We start from the raw sequence: 26,829 nt of genomic DNA, 5'->3' as shown, positions 1-26,829 counted from the left end.
TTTGAAGTCTTTGAAGAATAACCTCTAGATTGCACAAAATCAAAAGAAGTTGTACGCTGACCAGCAACGTATAGAGCGCACATTTGAGGTTGCAGACATGGTCTATCTTAGACTGTAGCCTTTCAGACAGCCTACTCTCAAGAAGAGTGGAGGGCAGAAACTCAAGCCACGTTTCTATGGGTCGTTCAGAGTCATCAGGAGAGTTGGAGCCAAGGCTTATGAGTCGAAGCTACCAGCGAGTAGCAAAGTTCACAATGACTTCCACGTGTCTCGCCTCAAGAAGGCACTTGGACACAATGTAGTTGTCTCTTCTGATTTGCTTGCTTTGGATGAGGAAGGACAGTTGGTGTTGGTTTCAAAGGAGATCATTGATTTCAGAGAGCGCTCTTTGAGGATAAGGACAATCAAGGAGTATTTGGTGAAGTGAAAGAATTTTCCTATGGAGGATGCTACTTGGGAGAGAGAGGAGATTTTGCAACATCTAGGCTTGTGATTGCTTGAGGACAAGCAATCTTGGGGAGGGTGGACTGTAATTTCCCCTTCTCAACAGTGATCAATTCAATTGGCTGTTAGCCTATTCTGAAGACTCGTAGGCTAGTCGCGAGCAATAATTAGGATTTCCTATTTTTTAGGAGGATGCTTTGGCAGTTTTGGTGGCTTGCATGTTGGAGTTTTACAGTTTTGATTCTAGATTCCTTCTGGGTTTTCAGAGAGCTTCGCGATGGTGACATGCAAATGAATCTGAAGACTTTTTCGGATTTACTATTTTTAGTAAGTTGTGACGGCTGCTCAAAATGTGGTTAAAATGGATTTGGACACACTATTTTTAGCCATATGCTATTTTTAGTAGGTGTTATTTTTAGCAGTGCTATGTTTAGCAAGGTTTGAGCAGGCCAGTTCAGATGGCTATTTTTGGCAAGTCAGTTTGAGTAGATGGTCTTCCAGCATTCTTGGAGTTATTTTTGGCAATTCAGAGCTTATGTTGGGCGCTTCATTATTAAGGTAAAATGTTTTATAAAATGAAATAATATTTAAGGCATGATGGACGCCTAAGGAGAAATAAGTTTGATTTTATAATATAATGACTTTATTACCTTTGGACGCCACAATATACTTTATTGATATTTTTATGAAGTATATTTGCCTCTTTGTGAAGGTCGATTTGGAGAAAAGGAGAAATGAAATGTAAATTTCAAAATAATGTGAAGTGAATGTGCATTTGGATTTGACGTCCATTTGGAGAGAATGTGAATTTGAATTTGGAGACACAAAGGCTATAAATAAGAGTGTTGGACTCTTGTTTTGGCATCCATGAATATTTTGTAACGAAGTGTGGCCGAAATGGAGACCGATTTGCTTCGAGGAATGCATACCTCCTAGCTTGTTCTTGGCTTCTTGCTTGAGAGATAGCAACTAGTTGAGATTGTGAGGTTGTTCTTTACGCTAAGAACAGATGGAGTTCATTGTTAAGGTGTCTTTTGATGTTTTCTGATATTTTCGGGGTGTTTTGTGAGTTTCCAGGTTGCTGGTTTACTGTGGAGCTGAAAGTGATTTTCATTCACAAGTCTAAGAGGGATTGTTGGTTGCTTTTGGGCAATCTCCCATTATTTTCCTATGGTCTAGGTGCCCCTTCCTGCTGATTTTCAGGTTCTAATTCACAGATTTGAATTTTATATTGAAAATCGCCCCTTCCTCCCAAGTCGTACCATGCATGTGGTTGTCTTCGGAAGCATGCGCTAATTGTTAGATCAGATTTGCAGCTGGGTTTGGATCTTGTCTTGGTCGCCTCATCTCTAGGCTTCATTAGCATTTTATTCCAAATCAATCCGTTGTGTTTTGGAGGAGATAGGAACATTTTGGTGTGTCTTGTGTTGTTGGTCTGTATTTTCAGTTTGCTAGGTAAGTGTATCAGACTTTAGCGTTTGGTGTTTGGGGGTGTGGTGCCCCTCCCTCTTTTGGCTTGTTAGACCTTGTGATTTGTGTTCTATGTGGTTCGACCCTTATTTTGATGTTGGTCGATTTTGGTTTTGGAATGTGATGCTTGTCTATGCTTCCTAGATTTCTATGTGACTATGATATTTCATGATATGTGGATGGTTAGAATAATGATGTTATATGATGTATCTTCGCTCTTTGTGTGTGTTAGATGATTATAGATGGAATATTTTTGTGATGTTAGAATTTTATCTTGATGCTCTTAGATGTATATCTGCCTTGATCTTACATTGCTTATTATCTTTGATGTAGTTATGTGGTTGCGATTGATAATTATATGTCAATGTCTTCAATGGAATCATATGAAGTAGTTTATGATGTGATTATTAGATGTTATTCATATACGATATCATTATTGTGCTAGTTAATTTATGAGTTTCTTTACAATTCTCGATGTATACTAACTTGATGTACACTGCTTCTATGTTTGATGTGCTTGGTTGAAAGGGAAAAGCGTTGCACTGCTCTTTTTCGGGCAAGCTACATCGCTTCCATTCCCTATTCACGTTATGATATTTTGTGGATTATATATATGTTCGACAGTTTGTTTATGCAGCTACAGGTATCGAGCATCGACTCCACCTGAATCTTCAGGTCTGAGCATGCTCTCCAACCCAATGGTAAAGTGGACAATGGAGATATCAGTCAGACCCCTGTCAGGCACCCTAGTTCTTTGTTCGTCAGGTTTATCAGTCGTCACCCTTTGTTAGCTCACTGTGTTTTGAGTTTGTCGTAATTCGTTACTCATGCTTATAGTATAATATTTTTTGTGGAGTGATTAGTATTTTATCTCTCTTCGTATTTGGGATATGGTTGTTTAATTAATTAATAAATTGTGATTGTGGTACTTAAAGCTTTAAAATATTTAAATCAATTAATTATTTCGAAAAGAGAATTTATAAGGGAATTAAAAATAATAACTATTTGATTAATAAACTGGACCATTAATTTAAAATAATCTATTACGAGCAAGATGGCAGCACTGGATGGCAGCAGGATCGACACTGGCGATAGGAGCAGGGTTACTGATGTGTGCTACTCTAGCGCTCAGTCTACGAAGGTTGGATCTTGGAGCGATGAAGTGGACATTGCCTTCCCCATCGAGACAGGTAGATTGCAGGCTGTTCAGAAACCAATTAATGCTGGGAAAGCAGATATGGTCCAGGGCAATAGACATTCCAGACTGCGGTTAAACTATGGAAACCCTTACTCAAATGGCAACCAGTGCCCTATTATCCTGCATAAGTGGAAGGAGAATGGTTTCATTTGGAATAACAAAGGTTGGTTTCGTAAGGCTAAGCATCTCGCATCCGAGGCTCCTCGAAACTGGTATCCACCGCTTGAACCTAGCATTTCCGGTGCAGCACCCGAGAGAGGCAATCCTTACACTGACTCTTTTTTGGTTCCCCCGATTGATCACGGTAATCCCCACAAGCGGAATGGGCGCTTCAGGCAAGACAACTCAAGGGCGGACCAAGCCAGGTTTTGGAGATCCAATTTCCGCCCTAACAATCGAAACCCTTGGTCGAGCCAAGAAAGACGCCCTGACTTTCGAAGAGCCGCCTCCCTCCCTCAGTGACCCCGTTTTCATAAACCGGTAAGAAAAACCTCACGACCCACTATCTTTTTGGATGAGAATAAAATTAATTCTGCTAGGTCAAATTTGCTTGAGTCTTGCCTTTTCATCAAGTGGGGTGGTGGAAAGCGGGTTAAGGACAGCTTTGAGTCCTGGTGTAGAGGGCAGTGGGGTAAGGATATTAACATTAATATCCTTCCGAATGATTTTTATATGATTGAATTTATGGGCAATAAGGATAAATGGCAAGCGAAAAATAAAGGTCCATACGTCTTAATGGCATTGAAGTTCACACCATTAATTGACAGCCCAATTTCAACCCCCGAACGTATGTTTTGCCGGACAGCAAGGTATGGATAAGACTATATAATTGTCCCTCGGATTATTGGCACATTGATGTCATCAAGGATATATGCAAAGACCTTGGCACCTTTGTATTGGCAGATGATATCTTGGAGGATAAATTATGGGGAAGCTTCCTCAGAATTTGTATTAGCACGGATCAAATCACCAAGATCCCCAACGAAGTCAGAACTATTGGGGCAAGGAAGATCTGGATCCAAAAGATTGATAGAGATGATCAACTACATATTTGTCCTAAATGCTTTTCCTTAGATCATACCGGTATTAGTTGTGATGTTTCGGCTACAATACAGCGAAGTTATTCATGTATGCAATCTCCTATTGAGGTAAATCTGCAACCGGAACCTCCTATTGCCTTTGACACCAAGGAAGCTTTTTGCAACAATACTCTTGACAATGAGAATGTTCCACTAACGCAAGCAACCCCTTTGATCATAATTCCTCCCTCCTCTAGTCAATGCGAGAGTCAACAAGATCTTCTCACACTTTTGGAGAAGACCAAAACCCTACAGGCAGACATTGAATCCAAGTTAGTGGATTCACTTCCACCCTCCCCCTTTGTGCCCAGGAATCAACTGGTAATTGAAGATGGCAATCTTCACTCTCACGATATGGAGACTGGCACTATGAGGGAGATGGGAGGGCAGATCTGCTCCTCTATAGGCATTGAGCTGGAAGATGGTGAAATTGAAACCTCCGCCTCGGAGGGGGAGGAAGACAACCTAATTTTAAGCCAAAAGGTGTGCAAGGGCGCAAGTCCAAAAAAGTTATGCTAGCAGTGGCTGGTGTTGTCTGTGGTCAAACCAAACTTAATTTAGGGAAGGGAAATACCCTTCCCCAGGAGCAATGAAACTCCTATCTTGGAATGTCAGGGGCATCAATGCTCCTGACAAATGGCGCTTAATGGGCATCAATGCTCCTGACAAATGGCGCTTGATTAAGCGCCAGATTGATGACACTAAAGGAGATATTTGGCTACTTCAGTAAACTAAATAGAGCAAGGTTGAGGTTGCTGCTAAAATGAGAGTTTGGAAACAGTGGAATGGGTTTTTTAGGCAATCGGATGGAGCCTCTGGTGGCTTGGGAATCATTTGGAACCCCATGATTGTTAAGATCTCACTTGTAGGGGAAGATAAGTATTGGCAACACTGCTCGCTTACTATTCTTGGACGAAATGAGAATTTCAATCTTTTCAATGTGTACGAACCATCTACTGCTGGTGATAAACGGGCTCTCTGGGCTCTCTTATCCAGCAAACTAAACAATATTACCGATGGTAGTTGTGTGGTAGCCAAGGACTTCAATGCGATCATCTCTGGCTCTAAGAAAAGTGGGGGTATCCAGAGAACTGGTTCGTCCCAAAAGGACATTTTGGATTTTGTTGAGCAGAATCACCTTTTAGACATTGTTCCGAAAAATGGTATTTTCACATGGACGAATCGGAGAGCAGGTTTTACAAATATTGTTGAACGGCTTGACCCGTTTCTTGTCTTTGGTGAGTGGTTAGGACAAGATTTAGCCTTAGAATCGTCAATTCTCCCACTTATCGGATCAGATCACTACCCGATCTGTCTGGAGGTCGCCTTGGGTCAAGCGGAGGGGGGTACCCCGTTCCGGTTTGAGAAAATGTGGTTCAGAGTGCCTGAGCTATATGACCTTATAGCCGCTTGGTGGAATGAACCAGTTTTTGGGAATTATTCGAGACTTCTCATTCTCAATAAAAAGCTCAAGTATATCAAGGTCAAGATCAAAGAATGGAATAAGAGCCATTTCAAGAATATTCACATGGAGAAATTAAGAATTAAGGCTGAACTGGCAGACTTAACCAGCTCTATTATCACTTCTGGAATGACTGAGGATCTATTTATCAAAGAAAATTCTCTCAAGTCTGACCTAAATGAAATCCTTCGGTGTGAGGAAATTCACTGGCGTCAAAAATCAAGGGAGTTGTGGCTTAAGGAAGGTGATAAAAACACCAAATTCTTCCACCAGTCAGCCATTACCAATCGAAATAGAAACAGAATATCGGAGATTATGAGACCGGACGGAGTCACTGTCAGGAATTATGAGGACATTGCGCAGGAAGTTGTAAGATTCTTTGACTCTTTGTTGAACGGGGTCCATCACATCGATCGTGAAGCAAGAACCAGAATTCTGAACTCAATCCCAACTGTTATATCGAGTGATCAAAATACAGCTCTCTGTACTCCTATTTCAATTGATGAAGTAAGGATTACCACCTTCCAGCTGAAACCGGATAAGACTCATGGCCCAGATGGCTTCCCTGCTGCTTTCTTCGATCATTTATGGGATATCATTGCTCAAGATCTACATCTTGCAGTAGAAGAAACAAGAAAGAAGATGACTATGTTAGGGGCTTTCAATCACACCTTTTTGACTCTAATTCCAAAGAAGCAAAATCCACAATAGACGAGTGACTTTAGGCCCATTGCTCTATGCAACAATGTATATAAGATTGTAACAAAGATCATAGCTAATAGATTGAAGCCCCTCCTTAATCACATCATATCAGATGAACAAAGCGGTTTTGCCCCTGGAAGATCCATTGTGGAAGGCATTATCATTGCTCATGAAACGCTTCACACAGCCAGGAAGACCATGGACTCCTGTATGATTTTAAAACTAGACATCCTGAAAGCTTATGACATGGTGGACAGGGTTTTCTTTTTTGATGTTCTTAATAAATTTGGCTTCTGCAAGGAATGGCTCACTTGGGTCAAGAGTTGTCTCTCTTCCCCCAAATTCTTTGTTCTGGTCAATGGCTCATCCCATGGTTATTTCTCTTCGACAAGAGGAATCAAACAAGGAATCCATTATCACCATTTTTGTTTATCATAATGGTTGAAGCTCTGGGTCAATCTATAAGAGCTCTTCAGCACGATGATCGTTGGGTTGGAGTTAATGTGGCAACAGGGGTTGAAAAAATGACTCGACTTCAGTTTGCTGATGACACCATTTTGTTTGGTTCGGCTTGTAGGAGGGAAGCTAGAACTATTAAAACATGCCTTGATGATTACTGTTTGGCTTCTAGGCAGAAAATCAACTAGCACAAATCTGAAGTGTTTTTTGTCAACACCTCGCTTAATCTACAAGCTGTATTATCAAGGATTCTTAATATCAGAGTCGCTAACTTCCCTGGGAAGTTTCTTGGTACTCCCCTCTTCATTGGTAGCAACAGATCTCACTACTGGAAGCATCTTGTTGATAAGTGCAAATCCAAACTTGCAACTTGGAAAGGCAAGTGGTTATCCTCTGCTAGGAAGCTTACTATGATAAAGTCGGTTCTTTCAGCGCTACCGGGTTTTTCCATGGCTTACCTGAGACTACCGGTGGCAATTGAAGATACATTGATTTCTCTAATGAGAAACTTCCTTTGGAATGGTTCGGATGACAAAGGTAAATTCCCTTTGATAGCCTGGAAAAAGATCTGCCAACCAAAAAAGGCAAGAGGTGCTGGCATTCGCCAAATCTCGATTATGAATTTAGCAATGGGTGCTAAGTTGGTTTGGGAGATCTGTAGCGGCGGGAAGAAAAAATGGGTAAGGCTCTTGAAACATAAATATCTGGATTCCTTGGAGCCTAAAAGGATTCTGACTATCAACAATCCTCCCAGAGGCTCGGCTATCTGGAATTTCATTTTGGACAGCAGGGAAATCATAAGTGATCAGGTTACCTGGGATGTCAGGAATGGCAGGGATGCCTCCTTTTGGTTTGATTCTTGGTCTGGTGAAGCTGCCCTATGCTACAACCCCTCTATGCAACCTATTATGGCAGAAACCTATTGCCTTTGGGGGCACAATATCTGTGATTATGGTTATCCGATCCAAGAAAATGGCATTGCCATATGGAAATGGAACTCTTTGGATCAGCTGGACTTGGATCAGCATCAGAAGGACCTGTTTACTGACATTCTCAACAAAAGGTTTATTTTCCCTTCCCCTGATAAGGACATTATTAGGTGGTGCGGTTCCTCCGATGGTAAATACAAAGTATGTTTTGGTTACAAACTGAAAGAAGCTGCTATCGATAAACAAGACTGGCCTTGTAATCTTTTTTGGCATCAACATCTCCTTCCCAAAGCGGGCTCCTTTCCCTGGCTGGCATGTCAGAGAAAAATCTTGACTCAAGAAAGGCTCCAGTCAATGGGTATCAATGGACCCAACAGATGTCCTTTATGTTTGGAACAGGAAGAGACTGTGGATCATCTTCTTCTCCACTGCAAATTCTCCAATCACTGCTGGTGGCATTTCATGGGTAAACTGAGAATCTTCGGCCCCTTCCCAGCAGCGCTGGATAACTGGTTTTTGCAATGGCCTAAACCGGCATGTAAGGCTGTTTTTGCTGATTTGCTTTTTATACTCCCATTTCTTCTGATCTGGGAAATCTGGAAAGAAAGGAACTGCAGAATCTTCCAAGGTAAAGAAATGAGTCTATTGTCTCTTTGCGGGAAAATTGAGAACCACCTGACTGAACTCCTGAATGAGGCTGCCCAATCCAAATCATTAAAGAAAATTTTGTTCACGGACTAGGATTGTAAGATTAAGCTGGTTCTTCCAAACCTCCTCATCCCTCCGATCTTCGGACTGGGTACCCCGGTGGATCAAACCAATCCAAGAGTGGGGGTGAAATGGGATGCGCCAGAGGTTGGGTGGAGCAAGGTAAACTTTGATGGTGCTTTTGCAGGAAATCCGGGTCAAAGTGGAGTTGGTTGTATTCTGAGGGACTCTGATGGTCTCTATATAAAAGAAATCTCTGAAAAGATTAGTGTGGCCACTAATAATGAAGCGGAATTCAGAGCAGCTTTCAGAGGCCTTCAATTAGGGAAGGAGCTAGGGGTGCAAAGAATTCATTTGGAGGGAGACTCATTAAATGTTATTAATGCGATCCGCTGTAATAACATCCCTAGTTGGCGTCTTAACCAGTGGCTTCAACCGATCTTGGCGCTGCTAGCTACCTTTGATGAATTTCGGGTTAGCCACATCTACAGGGAAGGTAATGGTGAAGCTAATAGACTTTCTAAATTGGCTATAACCATAGGTGACCCCACCTGAATATTCACCGATGATGTTTTTTGGGGCCGGTTAGTGATATGGCATTGGTTCCACCGGTTGACATGCTACCCTCACTCTGCATTTAGGGGGTCGCTCTCCGGTTGGGTCTATTGATGGTTGCACGCTCTCTAGCTCATTCCGCAACTTCCGGCTGTGGAGCAAATTGTTGCTTTGCTCCCCAGTAGCCGCTTTACCCCCGGTCATGGTTTCCGGTGGAGAGATCGACCGTTTGCCCTTTTTACCTGTTATGGTCTCTTCTTACCATCGTGATGTGACGCTTTGCCGGCATCATTGATTAGTGTCGGTTTTGGCCTCGGGGCAATTAAATATAAGTGTACTTTATTAATATCTAGTCACGACTAGATTCTCTCAAGATTTGTTTATGATCACTTGATGCTTAAAGTCGATCGACACCAAGTTGAGGAGCTTTGGCGCAGATGGTTTTTGGATATTGGCAGCTCACACGTGTGGATATTTATTGGGTATGAATTGCTTGCAAGGTGTCGTATTCTCTAGTTTGATGCCGCGCTATTTAACAATGGTATACCCTTTCCATTAAACAGTTGCTTTTCTTTCTTGGTGATTCGCTATGGAGACCCCAATCCTCCTTGAAGCTACTTGTCACCAAATGGCTTTCCTGGGTGAAATCACGGACAAACGTCTGCAAGAGGTCCTCTTCTCTCGGCATCCTCTCATTCTCCACAGCGTTAAGAGGATTCTAGGAAAGGAATTCCTCATGGCGTATCATAGGTACAGAGCCAACGCCGATATCCCAGCTTTTTTTCTTACAATGATAATTTACATGGGTACTAGTAAGCAAAAAGCAAAATTGTTAACGCAAATGATGTTTAAGCATCGCCTGCTGGGGGAAATAGATGCGGTATTGGACAATATTGATGTCAATCTTTGTATTCCGCTACCCCAAAATTACTATGTCACTAGGCAACGGAGCGGAGGTAAAGAAGCTTGTGATTGTTAATTCTCTAGATTTTGAGTCTCTCCAAGCAACCTTGCCTGGCATCTCCAGGAACATTGATTTCCTTCTTAAAGCGACTGGCATACAAAGCGGTTTCACATCGGAATGGCAGGCAAAATTTCTCTGTGATGAAGATATAGCAGGAATCGATGACTTTGGGATTTTGGAGAACGGAGATCTGGTGGATGGAAATGACTAGGGTTTTGGGTTGGGCGAAGAGTGGTTCCCAAACAACTACCAACTCCCAAAGGAGAAGGCAGAATCGGCTGCTCATTCGAATTGTGGCACAGAATGTCCCATTGTTCTGGATGCGGCTAATGTGCTAGCGGATGACGATTATGAAGACTCTCTCTGACTCCGGTTGTCACTAGGCCCTCTGGTCTCTCTACTTTTTGAGTTTGTATGATTTTATCTTAAAACCTTTGTATCTGTAAGAGGTTGGTTTATGTTTGTACTCTTCCAGCCTTCAGGGTTGTCTTTCTTGTCTTAGACTGGAGCTAAGGTAGGGGGTTTTCTTCCTGATTCTTTCCCCCTACCGCTCTTTTTGAATCAGGCCTTGTATTCTCCTTTTTGTTTAATACAAGGGTGTTACCCCTATGCAGCTATTTACTTATTAAAAATAAATAAAAAATAACAACTATTTATTTAAAGGTTAGTAAATTAATAATTTATTATTGTTGTCTCATTTGATCTATTATAAACATTTACTTAAATATTCCTTTAATAATCTTATTATCACTTATTGCTTTAAAAAATATATATATTATTACCATTTATTGTTTTGAAAAAAAACTTAAATCTAAAAAGAAAGTAATTATTATTTATTTTAATTAACAACTTGCATGTGCATGTGGGGGTTACAAAATAATTTAATGGATTTAATGGAGGAATCTTGCATGTTGGGAGTTACATTTTTTTTTAAAAGGGTGTTTTTATTTTGGTGGCTTGCTTTTTGGAAGCAATGAGTTTTGCAAAATATGGCTCTCCATTTTTGTCTTCTCTCTGGTTTTCTGGCTTGTGGGTTTTGAGAGGAAGAACTTGGGGATATTTCTGGCTCTTGGAAAAACGAATTTTTGGGAAGGGATTTTGGAAGAATTGCTTGTAAAATCTGGTTTGGAGCTCATTGTTTGATATCCTGCAAATACTGCTTCTTCTCTATTTTCTTCCTAGAAAGCGAATAAAGGTAAGAAATCTGGTTATTTCCTTGCATGTTTTAAAAATTTGGGTTAGAACTCAGGAAAGTGGATTTAAAATTAGGATTATTTGGATCTTGTGTTTTGGGAATTTGTTTTTCAAAAAGACTTAATGTTTTTTGTGGCTATTGGTCTTTGCAAGTTCTAAAATTGCTCTTTTTATTATTTATTTTCATTTAACATCTACAGATAGAATAAAATTTGGGAATTTAGATTTTTGATCTCTTAAAAAAAAAAAATTTATCTCTGTGAAATGTGCAAGAACTCTGGTTTAAGTTTGGATTTAAATAAACATGTATATATATATATATATATATATCGAAATCTCTATCGTGAACCCCTGCAAGCCCCCTCCTCCTCCCCCTGTGTTCCTCCAACGGCCGTTGTGCTACGATTTTGGTTTGCAATAAAAATATGTTGTGTTGTGCGATAATTATGATATTTGCTCTATCAATATGTTTATCGAATTCAATTTTATTTAAGTGTATGATAAATATATGTGTGTGTGTGTGTGTATTTATATACAAAAGATTTTTATATATATGTCTCTCTGATATTGGAATATAACAGTTTTCAGTAACTGTGATTAAAATCCAGTTTTGTTTAGTGAATCCAGTTTTGTTTAGTGATTGCATATATATGTAAGTATATCTATATATATGCACATATATAGATATACATGTATATGCATTTATATAGATATACATGTATATGCATATATATATGTATATATATATATGCAAAAGGTTTTCATTCATGTCTCTCGATTTTGGAATATAGCAGATTTCAGAACTGGGTTTAAAATCCAGTTTTATTCAAGTCATAACATGATTGTATAAATAAATGTATATTTTATTCTTGAGCTCTGCGTTCATTCTTATTGTTATTGAATTCAATCATGATTGTGGAATTGGTAGAAATGTTTTTAGTTATCATAAACGATTGATCATTGAAAAGTTAGTTTTATTGTGAACTTTAATGTTTTGAATTTTGGAATATTGAAAACTTAATGTTAAATTTGAATTAATGAAGTTATAGGTGTTATCTTGAACTCCTTGGTTTTATAGTAGAAATGTACTCGTTACGTTTGGTTTTGTGAGTCCACGGTATTAGTTTGCTTTGCCCATCATAGTTGGATACTCGGATTATGATGCTTTAATTGTATTTAGCTTCCAGAGGCTTGGACAGTGTTAGAGTTTCTTTTGTGCATGTTACTCATTGTCCATGAATGTTATGGATTGGCATCATGCTAGACCTCCTTGTTAGTCGAGCCTTCATTGTTGGTCATTGATGTACTGTTTCTCTTGATATTTTGAATCAGTGGAATTTTGCGTGCTAGATGGTCATTCCTAGACTATTGATGTTATTACTCCTTTTGGGGGGTCTTTTCTAGCATGTGTACTAAGCCATGCTATGGTTGGAATCCTGCCTCTTTGTGTTTTGGATATCATGGCCTTGTGTTTTATCATTTGTTTCCTAGGTGCAAGTATGGGGGAGTGGCTTTCATTGGGGGTCGGGACCCAAAGTGGTTGCCTAGGTAACTCAATGGAAGTTTTGTAATCAAGTGATAACCTAATTAATAAACTTGGGTGGGTAGTTAGTTCACATTAATTAAGATAATTCTTTGATGCCTCCTTGCCCGCAAACGCTCGTATAGGTTTGAGGGTAAGTGGAGAAGGGCTTGGAATGGCTTCCACCTATCTTGTCTACTCGAAAGGTTGGTGTGGTCCACTAGTGAATGTATGGGGGTCGGGAGAGGTCACTAGGGTAACCCAGGATGGGGGTCGAGACCTAGTGAAGACCTGGTAACTCATGACATCCTAGTGATGACACTCCTCCCTTTGCTACCTAGTGGTAACCCGCATCTTTATCCTTCCGTGTATTGTTGAGCTTCCGGAAGTGGTTGGTTTTCTCATGTTTGTTGACCTTTTGTAATTTGTTTGGGGCCTCTGGAGTTTGGATGTTATTCTTATATGTTTTATGTGGTGATCTCTTGTGAGCCTCTTGTACATTTAGACTAATTGTTCTTTGTGAGTATTGTCATGTTAATTCTCCTGAGAGACATGTTGGTTCCCTTGTATGCCTTGCTTCCGCCTAGTGGGTCTGGCTGATACCTCCTAGCACAGGGGGTGGACCTTATGGTGGCACATGGTTGGGTGGAGTGCTTTTCGCATCCATTGGGTTTGGCTCCTTCAGTTTCATGATCGTGATGGCTCGGAGAAGTTTTGAAGACTATTTTGTTGTACCAGATTCATGTATTCTTCCCTTCATGGGACTCTTGGAGATTTGTATATTAAGGATCCATCATTATGTATTTGAAATTCTTATGTATAATACTCAAGTAATGTAATGAGAATCTTGTACCCATGTAATGATTTATATTGTAATTTGTATAGCAGTTCCTTGTTAATTATTTGAGAAGATGTATAACCTCATGTTGCATTGTTATGGGGCCTTGAGGACATTTGTTAGTTGATTCATTATGTATCTTGTTAAATGTATCTTTTAGCATTTGTATATGCTATATTAAATAAATAAAAATTATTAGCATTTTCATGTTCATAGATGTTTTGTCCTTTGGGCCTCATGGCGGGGCGTGACAGGGGGGTGGTTTCCATTGTTGTGAGCCTCTTAAAATCTGGAAAAAAAATATTGGATATCATTTGCAGTTGTTGGACAGCAATATTACTTGATTTGCAATTCATGCTTCATAATGTAACGCTGATTAGTAGTACTAACAGCAAACGTCACCTTGATTAGTTCCTTATTACCCACTACATAAGTGGAAGAGGCTGGTTTACCGCCTAGCATAGTTATTTTATCTTTCCAGCATTGTATTTTTCAGCTAATAATGTATTGCTCCCACTGCACAAGTGGTTGAGCTTTCTTTTGGTTTGTAATTCCCCCACTGAATAAGTGGAAGTGGCTGGTTATACTGCCAAGTTGTTAAAATTTTCAGTATTTTCTTATCCCGCTGTAAAAGTGGAAGTGGTTGGTCCAACCGCCAACATGTAATGCTTCTCAATGTTTCATCTTTGCTAACGCTAATGGGTGAAATTGTTGTGTTGAAATTGGGAAAAAAACTAAGGGGGACATTTCAAATATCCAAAGTCAATTTTTAGTGTTCTAATTTGTCTCTTATGAAAAAACTCAAACTAAAACAATAAATAGAATTACGAGGGAAAAAAACTAAGGGGGACATTCTTCAAATTATAAGAGGAAGCTCCCTAAGACCTAACTAGAACTATAAATAGAATTTACTATTTTATTAGTGTCAAGCAATATTCTTAGATGACTAAGCCAATCCAAAATGGCTCTTTATGACTTGCCTTTAATTGATTTTCATTTAGCACTACTTTAGACTAGCCTCGCCATGTTAAAAACACATTGAGATATGAACAACTAGCAATAAGCGCTTAAAAGTGTGCCAATTTGTTTTTTATAGACTTAAGGCTTAAGCGTGAATTTGAATTGAATATGCCACTTTTTAAGAATAAGGGAGAACTTTATGGTGGCTTTCCCGCACCAAAAATGCACTTACATGACTGTTTTACATGTGTTTATTGTCAAGGAATGATTCACTAGGTTTCATGCCACTCCAAGCACCATCTTACATTGGATTGGCCACTATTAACGTGTGCCTTAGTTATGGTTTCACTTAACTTCCTTTTCTTTAGTAGAATTTCCACTTGTCTTTGCCACTTTTTCAAAAACTAGCATGACCCTATCAAGGCTTTGCCAACTAGAAATAGTGTCTAGCTTGTCAATTTGCTCATTATCTATTAAGGTGGGATTTAGAATTGGAAATGACACCATTAGATGAAAAAAATTCATGGAGTTGACACATTTGAATTTATCTAGATGGAGCTTTCTAATGGTTAAGTAATTGAGAAAAGTGAGCTTCACTCTTCACTTGTCTTCATTTGCCTTGCGCTAACATTGTGCTAACATTGCCGCTTAGATGTCATGCTAAAGGATTTCACTTATCCATTTGCCAATGTTGTTTTCAAATGAAAGCCTCTGCGATCTCTACCTCTTCTTTCCATTGTTGGTATTATCATCAATTAGGAACCTTGTCATCCTCTGCCAAAATCGTTTAACCTCAAGCAATCTACAAGAATGGTTAATTGAAAAATTGAACCATGAACAAACAACTTTACTACTTGACAAAGGTAGAAATTCAATTGACATTAATAACACAAGGATAACCTGATTATGTAATGTCCCCATTTTCCAGGTTCTCTAGCAAGCTTTAGTAGCTGAGACTTTGGGTTCACATCACCTTGTTCAGATGAGTAATCTGATGTTTCCGGTTAGCTTAGTTGGTTTAGTGGAGTTATACGCCATTTTCCAAAGTGATTTCTGGCCTTTGGATTGGTCTCCAAGAATCTTGGAGAAGCCGTCTATTTTTAGTAAGTCGCCCGATCAACCTCGTTTGCTATTATTCGTTATCAAGATCACTTTGGTGCGATCGGAACTTGATTCCGATGTGTTTTGACAAGTTTTCGCAAATTTGGTGCATTAATGAGTTATTTTAATTATTTTACTAAGGTTGCTTAAATTTAATTAAAATATTTAATTCCAACCTTAGTGTCATAGCTCGTTGGAACTGGGGTGAAAATTTTTAAATCTTGGGCACATAAAACAGTGACCTTAAGTGTCAAAATATTATTATATTATTGAAAGGGCCATTTTCAGAAGAAAAAGGGAGTTTAAATTAATAAAGTGACTAAAAAATTAAAGTACATTCATTTATAAAGTCACTTTATTTTAAAAGGTACACTTTATTCACTTAAGTGAGAAGTGATATTTTTAAAAAGAAATTATTTATCACACATTCATAGGGCGGTTGAGCAACTTCTAAGATGAAGCTATAAAATGAAGTTGAGAGCTTTCTTACAGGCATCAGTTTTGAATTGAAGAGATTTTCTGTGTATTGCAGGAGTTCTTTCATGGTTTGTGGGGACGTACACCCTCATAAACAACACTTTCCACGCTATTGAAAGACATAGTCTGGAGGGTTACTGGTGTTTCCATACAGGCAACACAGATTGAGCTTTAATTGATATCACAGCTTGATTGGAAGCTAATTCGCCAACATTGTTGAGGCTGGGAAAAATCGTTTGGAGGTGTATTTAGAGTTTGGTTGCAGTTCTAATCTTGCTGGGCAGTTCTTCCTTCCCTGGTCCATGCTTTTGTTTTGACTGGGCCGTACTTGCTGACATGGGCACATTATATCTGCCGTAAGTATCACTTTTGGAATAGATTTCCCTGACTGAAAGTGCACACCTGTAGCTGCCATTATATTTGATGCTGAACGTGGAGGTTATTACCAAGAGCAGGCTTCACACTCAGCTGACCGTATTATTTTTCCAGACCATCCTTGGCTGCAGATTGGAATATGCGACGTTTGGGCAATATGAAGGGTCTGTTTGGACACACTGTCAACATGGATTAAAACCTGCAACATTGGGGTTATATTCTTCTAGGTTTGGCGTGGAGTTATGCAGGTTCATTATTGTGCTGGGCGTAATACATAGTCGCTAAGGTTTGTACAGCTGGTGGAGATGACTGGACTGAATCTTGGCAAACTGAACTTACCTTGTTATAGCTGCTGCTGAGAGGAGATTTCAGACATTATTACTACTGCTGTAGATTGTATTTATGCAGCCATTGAAGACAAATATTATCACAAAGGGTACCTTCCAGGTTCTAAATGTTCTGGGCACTTCACCTCTTAATGTTAGGCTTCTAAATCATGCTGTGATTTCCTTAGTTTCTTGAATGAATCAATGTAATGAAACCTGGAAATTATTCAGTATTAATTGTTCAATGACATTTCCAATTTGGTGCAAATAAGTTATATGTTTGCTTATGGATTGTTTATGTACGTTGACATTACTTATGAATTGAGAAGACATTACACACCTAAACACACCAGGTACCAACTTAACAACAGTCCACTGCTTAAGAAGGAAAAATCAGTACACAGAAGGAATGCATGGCAACTGTTTGACAAAATTCTTCAAGACCATTTGGGAAGTAATTGTAGCAAATAGGGGCAGCCTATTACAGATTAACAATGACAAATTTATCAAAAGCAATTTAAAAATCAAGTTCCTATGAGTACCAACACCAACTCAACAAACAACCTTAAAAATTATGTTTTAAAATCTTCTTAAAATGCATATGCTAGTAGCATACGCATCGAAGGAAACACAAACATAAAAACTAAAACACAACATTACCTAGGGAGATCCTAAAGGATGAAAAATTCAACAAGAGTAAGCATATTGCTCCTTGTACCACTATCTCAATCATTCAGACAAGGATTACAATGCTAATAGGGCTAAATGGAGTCATTACAATGTTTTGAAACTCCTTCACAACTGCTCTACAACCCCTAAAATTCAAAAACCTTCGCTTCTACACATGCAGTTTCACAACGAGCAACAAAAATGTAGGTTGTATTCTTCCTCTATCCTTCCATGGCACCAAAAAGGAAGAGCAAATGTCAAATGAATCAATTCACGTTCCAAAGCCCTCTGAAGTCTACTCATTGTGCTGGCAGTTGGCAGTTGCACTTTCGCCAAACCAATAGTCTTACATTTGCCCATAATTTGCGAGTCTAGCATAGTATCCAATCATTTGTCCTCGTATTTTGTGCACTCGGTGTAGTACTTTGTGGACTTGCCATGGTAGGTGATGTTTTTACCACCTATACAAGGCAGTGATTCCACCATTCTTGCTTTACTACTTAGTTCCATGTAAAGTCCCCTAATTGGGAATGCCCTAATTTAGCCCTAATTCTCAATTTCAATTAAACAAGTTGGGTTAGAAATATCTTTCACCTGATTGAAGCCCTGCAAAACAATGTAGAAACCATTTACTATGAGTATGCCTGTTTTCCATAATTAAACATACGCCATCATACTTATTATGCCTTAAATCAGATTATCAAAACTAGAGAACAATTAGTATTCGTAATACAATTAAAAATTACTATATTTAAGCCCAATCCTTCCTTCTTTCCTAATCATCAACCCTAACGGAGGATGGGGAATAACTATGTTAGGACACTAGAAAACCATTCTCAACAAGTATGCCCAGGGGTTTCAGAAACACCTGCCCATACCACCTCTTGGGGCTCACCTACCTTGTGAGATATTAATACCACCTCTTCCTAACAAATCCAGCCAATCCTCATGAGGGGCAATAGAGAATGATTAAGAATTAGGTCATTAATATACTAATGTCTCATGTATTACGAATGTATATTTAAATAAATGAAATTAAGCATAACTGCCATATAAATCTGAATTCCCTATTATTAACAAATATAAATCGTATTGACATTATTTCTGTTATATGTATATATACAAGGATAAATGAGATAGCTTATATCATAGGCCATATATTTGCCCATTATTCCTAATAGAATTCAAATATAACATTACTGTACATAAGCACTTGGTTCATAAGTAAGATACAGCATACCACTCTGCTGTTACAATAATGATTGCCAGTAATTCAATTTGATCTGCTTCTTCAATGCCTTTTAATAATGAATTTCTTCCTCATATAGACATTATTTCTGTTATATGTATATATATAAAGATAAATGAGATAGCTTATATCATAGGCCATATACTTGCCCATGATTCCTAATAGAATTCAAATGTAACATTACTGTACATAGGCACTTAGTTCATAAGTAAGATACAGCATACCAATCTGCTGTTACAATAATGATTGCCAGTAATTAAATTTGTTCTGCTTCTTTGATGCCTTTAACTAAATGAATTTCTTCCTTATATAGACCTCAAGGAAGGACGATGAGTCACAACTCTTACCTCTTCCTAAGAGAGGTGTCTTTTCAAACTAACCGCTACCTCCTCAAGACTAATCGCATGCCTCTTTATTACTTAACCGCTGTTTGCTTAAGTGTATGTCTCCCCATCAATGATTAATAACACCCATATTAGTATAAACACAAATCAATGCTCTTTCAACACAAATCTTTAATGTGTGCCTTAATCTTATCGTTGTATTGTTGTCTCCGTACAGGGATCGCTGAATATAGACAAGTTGATGCTGACTTTAGATTGCTATTCTTTGATGTGATAAAACCGTTGCTATTATGAAGATCATTGCTGCCTGATATAGTAATTCCTTTTATCTAGATTGCAGAAAATAGTGAAGTCTTATTTCATAAGACAATTTTCTGATATATATTGTCTATTTAAGGGCTCTTTGTGGTGGGATCGTGACATTCCACAATCTGCTACTTTGTCAAATACTCTCCAAGACGTTCAGGACCACCTCAACTACCCTCCAAACATCATCACAAACTGTCATGCATCAAAACACATCATTTTTACGACATTTCCATGTTTTCAAGTCACAAGATAACTTTTTGACTGATTGGTTTGCAATGACATAGTTGGTCCAACAACATTTGACCCTATTTCCGAATCAAACTTAAGCGCAAGTAGAGTGTAGGCATCAGAATGTGTTTCACGGGATGATGATCACGATATTTTTGAGAATGATGTTTATACTAAGAAGGAATATCTATCATCCAATTCGAGAGCACTACCATATTGAAAAGCTTTAGTTAAAGGAGAAATATGTAATCTATAAATTTCTATAATGATGACAGCTGATCAATCATCATTTCATATATGTAATAAACCTTATCGGTTCCTTTCTGTTTTTACCATGTTTGACTCCTTGCATGTTTTTAAAGAGTTTTACGTAAGTGTTTGACAAAATCACCATGCATGAATTGATGCTATTAACTGCATATAATATACATGAATCAAAATAGCTATGATTAGCAACATAAAAAAAAACTCTAAGAAGTTCAAAATGTTTGCCTTAGCACCAATTCCATATTTGTAATCCTAGCAGCTTTTCAAATCTACTGTTCACGATCTGTATCTTAACACTAATAAGATCTAACTTTCTTCCAACAGACTTGGATGAAACATGCCTCACAATTCTTCAAATTGAGGCAGGTCTAAGCAAAAGTAAGAAAAATCTATCCTTGATTTACACTTCACTCCTTCAACAAATAGGCTACTGTAGCTAATCCTATGTTCCTGAAATCATGATTGTGAGTCTACCCCATGACCAAACCAGTTTCTAGCCACAAAAGACTCGAGACGAAAGAATAAGGGTGCCACTTACATAGAAGTTAAAGTTTTGTCCAGTTAGTTTGACCAAATTATATAATATTCCAAAGAGTAAACTCTAAATTTACACAGTATAAGCAAGCTCCACCACAATTATTGGCATATCTAGAATCTCCACCATTGCTGTGATTCTTGTGCAGTGTTTTATTAATAAGCCCTTGAATCGTATGAACTCAATGAAGTTATATTGATATTTTTTCAATTATGTAATTTGAGCAAAACAAGTGCACGAAAAAAGTTGAAATAAATGTCTTCCAACAGCCAAGTATCCATATCATATTTTTTATTTTTCTTCCCATCAATGATTTTTGTCCTAATTTTCATTGTATTTGTTGTATAATATAATTCAACTATGTCATAAACAAATGGATGTATTAACAGAATCATTCACTCTTAAGGACTCCCTGCTCCAAAATAAACTAGATTATTTTACAGATACATTAAAAGAAAAATTGAAATAGGAGATGACCGAGATATTGAATTTAAGCACAATCAAAACCAGTGAAAGGTACAAATTAGATAAAAAGAGAAAGTAAAGAAGACTTGTGCTCTTATGCTTGGACTTACGTGGTAACTGTTGCAGGCCGATAAAGTCGAGCAGCAATCCTGTTTTCTGAATCTATCTTGTCAACAAGAGGTTTCGCGTAACCTTTAGAGTCAAATTTCAATAGCCACCCAAACAAGGAAAGATTAACAATATGTAAATCATCTGCATATTAATAAATTCTGAGAGCACAGCAAAGACAAATTTAGTTGTTGAAATTTCAACCTTCAAGTCCGGCGGTGAATAGGACAAGTTCTGCAAACTCGCTGGCCTCTGATAAGAATTCTTGCAGGCCAGGTCGTTCATAGACAGTCACATGGTTTACTTTTTGTTTTCCTTCATCTTCCTAATTTTGAAGAGATTGAAATACAATGAGTAAAGCACAGAATATAAAATAAATACTCCCACAAACTATAGCAATTAACTTATGACTTAGAAAATGGAGTAAAAAATTGCTATCAACAAATCCCTGATTGACCTTATCAACAGAAACACATTGTAGCTCAAACCACTTGATTCCTGCTTGCGTGGCTTGATTATGGATAAACGAAGGCAAACTTGAAGATTCATAGGCACACACCAATGTCTCGTCCAAATCAAGAACTACCTGCAGTTAGTATATGTTTTTTAGTTCTCTCAGATTAAATAACAAAGAGGAACTACAACCCTTGAAAAAGTTAATTGACAATATGTAAATCCGAGTAGATGCTATAGATTCTTTCTGGAGGCAGCTCACAGAAAGCCAATATTTTACATAGCAAGGTGTAATGATGTGCATAAAACAACTGCAAGAACATTAATTCATAATCTAAGAGTATGTAAGATGGCCATTTCCTTTGTATTTAATTACCAAACATGAGCAAATCTAATTGTAGAAAATTGTACTCCTTGACAAGTGCAATAGCTTTCATTCACAAATATTGTCGACTTATTCCCTAAAGCTGCTTACACTTGTCTACAGAAACAAATGCAAAACAAGCTATTTTCCTTGATATATAATGATGAAACAGCTACAAGAAACACAAAAATGTCTAAGCAATAGATACATAAATTAAATTTTTGGATACAGACACACACACCACATGTTCATAGTGGTTTTTGATTTGCTAGTGTATACATCTTATTTTTGCATTATTGGCATTCTTCTTATGCAGGAATCATTGGTGCATTAACCATCCTAAGCATATGTTCATATATATATTACAATTAGGGTGGGCCAGCTTACAGTACTCTATGAAAGATGCTTTATCAGCCATCATCCATCATATAACAGATTTGTCCTCCTGGCCCCAATTGTCCCTCTGACCCTCTATTTTCCCTTTGGCCTGTTTGTAGCCAACATCATCAACGCAATGGATTACAATTTTGCAATACCTTTGTTTTAGTGAATGCCATCAATTGAGCAAATGACATCGGCTAAAGCTAAGATTTAGCTTTAAAGTTTAAATTCATATTTATAGGATCCACATTTTATCATTTCTCAACAACAATAACACACATCATTTTCTCTGCTATTCAGAAGGAGAGGATTTAAGGTAGAGAAGCTTAGAGTGCAGAAGACAAATCAACATAAGAGGTCTTGAAGATTTCAAGAATAGGAGCTGCACCAGTGACGTTTACTTAGTCTTTGGAGCCCCCAACTACAATTTACTAAGGTCTTCTATCCATCTTGACTTCGCTTACAACAATCTCTCAAAAAGTGCTATAAGCTAGAGGAATTTAATACAATAATAAATTAACCAAAAGTAAAACCCCTGGTCAGCATCTGGGAACCCTATTGTGAGCTACGATCTCTGTACTGATTGGCTGATAAAATTTAGCAAACCCTTGGTAAAGTCTTATGCCTTACTGAGACTGTATGTGGTAGGAGCATTATTGTATTGGGGCTGATACAAGCAGCAATTTCTGCACCTGGTGAAAACTCTTTTGCTGAAGAGATTTTTCTGATTTATTGCTAATAGTGTTGGTGTCTAAAAACTGCCCTGTAACTATAAAAACTGCCCTGTAACTATAATTTTTGTAGTAAAACTGCATTTGATTGCAATATGAATATCTGCGATACCCAGAAAGTTATGGTATGCTATACAGATAATTCTGCCTCATTTGCAGTTTAGACCTTTGATTCTCTCTTGGAAACTTTTAGATTTTATTTTCCAAACCCTAGTGCTTGTTTCTTCCCTCATAATCAGCCAAAACAGAGGTTGCTGGAAAATTGAAACGTCCCCCTTGCTTTTTTTTCGATTTTTAGCACAACATTCAACACCCGTTAGCATTAGCAAAATAATATCTCAACCACTTATGCAATGGGAGGAAAACTTGAACAATTGAAATACTACATGATGGTAGTTGGACCAGCCACTTCACTTGTTCAGTGGGAGAGCTACAAATTTATTGAAGTTCGAATAACAAAAACTTGGCGGTATAACCAGCCACTTCCACTTGTATAGTGGGAATACAAAGTACTGAAATTAAACATCAGAATTGGCAGTATAACCAGCCACTTCCACTTTTCAGCAGGTGATACAAGGATACTGAAATTAGCTTGAAAACAAAAGACTTGCGGTATAACCAGCCACTTCCACTTGAACAATGGGGAAAGTTAGCTTCCAGAAAATGAGTACAAAATATTGTTTAGTACTACTAAACAAATTATTACATACGCTAGCTGTGCAAGGACGATAAAACTAAAATCAGAAATGCAATGACCAAGTTACCAGCCCAAAAATCAGTAGATCAAACTAGAGCAAACAGCAGCAACTCAGTTTGGAATAAGACTTCAGCCACTCCACCAAAAACCACCAAAGTATGAGCAAATGGGCGCCAAGAGCATACGCAACTTTTGAATCCGTACCCACAAAATTTGAATGAAAGCTCCAACCAGAATAAGCAGAAATGTAGATCAGTTGTAGGGTTTCTTCACCAATTTATCACCAGAATTGGCGATATAACCAGCCACTTCCACTTTTCAGCGGGTGATACAAGGATACTGATATTAGCTTGAAAACAAAAGACTTGGCCGTATAACCAGCCACTTCCACTTGCACAATGGGGAAAGTTAGCTTCCAGAAAATGAGTACAAAATATTGTTTAGTACTACTAAACAAATTAATACATACGCTAACTACGCAAGGAATATAAAACTAAAATCAGAAATGCAATGACCAAGTTACCCGCCCAAAAATCAGTAGATCAAACTAGGGCAAACAGCAGCAACTCGGTTTGGAATAAGACTTCAGCCACTCCACCAAAAACTACAAAAGTATGAGCAAATGGGTACCAAGAGCATATGCAACTTTTGAATCCGTACCAACAAAATTTGAATGAAAGCTCCAACCAAAATAAGCAGAAATGTAGATCAGCTGTAGGGTTTCTTCACCAATTTATCACACCAAACTCCTTGAAATCCATTGGTAATCTCTGAATGAGATCACTTTGTCAACTAGGAGTTATCTTTCAAACTCAAAACTAAAGATGAGCTAGGAGGGCACGCAACCCCGAAGCCAAGTCTCTGAAAGCAATTCAGCAGCACTTCGTTATCAAATTCTAGCATAACCAAATGAAGGAGAGAAGGGTCTTATTTATAGACTTGAACCCCATAAATTTGAATTCACTTTTCCCTCCAAAGTGGATGCCTCATTAGGGAAATAAAATATAACTTACATCTTTTGTTTCTTTTTATTTTTTCCCAAAGTTGGACGCCAAATATGAATTTCCATTCAATAAAATATTTCCTTATTCTCTAAGTCTAGCTTGGATGCCCAAAAACACCTTTTTTGACTTTACACAAAAATATATTAAATATCGCCCAAGTAAAGTCATACGAAAAATAATATTAAATAAATAACCAAAGTTATTTATTTACCAAAAATAGATTCCAAGAATCTTGGACAGATAATTGTTGAACAGGATTGTTGAGAATAGAACCCAAGTGTTACTTTGTTGCACAACTGTACTGCTAAAAATAGTAAGTGACTCCAATCTTCATTTGAGCATATTCTGAGCAGCCGTCGTGACTTACTACAAATAGTAAGTCTAGAAATCATCTTCGAATAATTTGCATGTCAAACCATGTTGGAGCTCTCAAAAAACCCAGAAAAACCCTACAAATCTAAGTTGTCGGTTCAAGTTCGGGCACCGGTTCGGGTTCGAAGAACCGGTACGCCAGTACGGCAAAATTTTGATAAGGGGTTTGGGTTTGTTCGGGTTTGTTAGTACAAAAACAATGTAATAAAAATTATATATATATATAATTAAAAATATAATATATTATAATATCATATAATATATAATATATATTAAAATATGAATATACAATAATATTATATAATATATTAATTTATCATATAATATTAATTATTAATATAATATATATTATATTATATTAAATAATATTATTAATTTATTATATAATATAATATTAATATAATACTATATATATTAAGATGCAATATTATTTTTATAATTATATTGTATATATATATATTAAAAATATAGTATATTATAATATCATATTATATATTATAATAGGAATATACAATAATATTATATAATATATTATTAATTTATCATATAATATTAATTATTAATATAATATAATATATATTAAATAATATTATTAATTTATTATATAATATAATATTAATATAATACTATATATATTAATATGCAATATTATTTTTTTATTATATAATATAATATTAATATAATACTATATATATTAATATGCAATATTATTTTTTTATTATATAATATAATTTAATATAATTCAATGACCATGGTGCATTCGTATATTTAAAATGTGATAGTCAACCTATATAAACAGATGAATGATTGTTTCCGTGGGGTGAAAATTAATTTAAACAATTAAAAATTTCCCTCGGTGCCTATATTCTACCAGAACTTCTATTTCTCAGGCTACAAATAGTTGTTGTTTAGTTACAGTGACAGATGACTGCCATTGTTTTTTGTGGATGACATAGCAGGTATACGGACCAGTGTGCAAACTGGACCAATAGCACGAACCCCATGCGAACCGGACCAGTATCCGGCTACCCAGCTAGCGAACCCGGTAACTTAGCTATAAAGCAAACAGTCGTCAATCTGTCGCAATTTACTAAAAATAGTTAATTCAAAAACCTTCTCTGATTGGAATGCATGTTATACCATCCTAAAGCTCATGAAAAACCCAAAAAGAATCTAGAGAGCAAACAGTTGTCGCAATTTACTAAAAATAGTAAATTCAGAAATCTTCTCTAATTGGAATGCATGTTATACCATCTTGAAGATCATGAAAAACCCAAAAAGAATCCAGAGAGCAAACTATAAAACTCATGTAAACACCCCTCTGAAAACTTTCTTGAACACAGAAACCCTAATTTAGTCTCTAGTTAGCCTACGAGTTTCCAAAATAGGCTAAGACTCCATCCATCAGTCTAGAACTGAGAAGGGGACATTACAGTCCGCCCTCCCCAAAATTGCTTGTCCTCAAGCAATAGCAAGGCTGGATGTTACAAAATTTGTTCATTCTCCCAAGTCGCATCCTCCATTGGCAAGTTTTTCCATTTGATCAAATACTCCATAAGAGTCCTCGATGAACGTTCCCTGGAGTCAATAATGGCCTCCGGAATCAGCACCAATTGTCCCTCCTCATCCAAGGGAGGTAGATCTAATGAAGCTACCACATTATTTCCAAGTGCCTTCTTGAGGCATGACACATGGAAAACATTATGCATCTTGTCGGTTTCAGGTAACTCCAGCTCATAAGCCACTTCACCAACCTTCCTGGTGCCTCTGAAGGGTCATAGAAGCGAGGCTTAAGCTTCTCTGCTCCACTCTTCTTGAGAGTGGACTATCGGTAAGGTTGAAGACTCAAGTAGACCATATCTCCAAACTCAGAAGTGTGTTCCATTCTAT

General features: G+C 37.5%; 1 protein-coding gene across 2 annotated transcripts in view; it reads right to left on the bottom strand.

Annotated features, from left to right (window-relative positions):
• The window catches only part of LOC131049847 (uncharacterized), a 130,830-nt gene that overhangs the window by 50,981 nt on the left and 53,020 nt on the right, over positions 1 to 26,829 (bottom strand). For both annotated transcript variants that reach the window (XM_057983940.2, XM_057983933.2), the window contains exons 2-4: positions 21,395 to 21,523; positions 21,142 to 21,262; positions 20,940 to 21,021 (exon numbers count right to left, since the gene is read on the bottom strand). In XM_057983940.2, the coding sequence (XP_057839923.1) occupies positions 20,940 to 21,021; positions 21,142 to 21,262; positions 21,395 to 21,523 (332 nt within the window). The remainder of the gene's footprint in view (positions 1 to 20,939; positions 21,022 to 21,141; positions 21,263 to 21,394; positions 21,524 to 26,829) is intronic.

This window comes from Cryptomeria japonica, chromosome 5 (assembly GCF_030272615.1).
Source record: "Cryptomeria japonica chromosome 5, Sugi_1.0, whole genome shotgun sequence".
NCBI lineage: Eukaryota > Viridiplantae > Streptophyta > Pinopsida > Cupressales > Cupressaceae > Cryptomeria > Cryptomeria japonica.
This window is presented reverse-complemented; position numbering and strand designations above follow the sequence as displayed.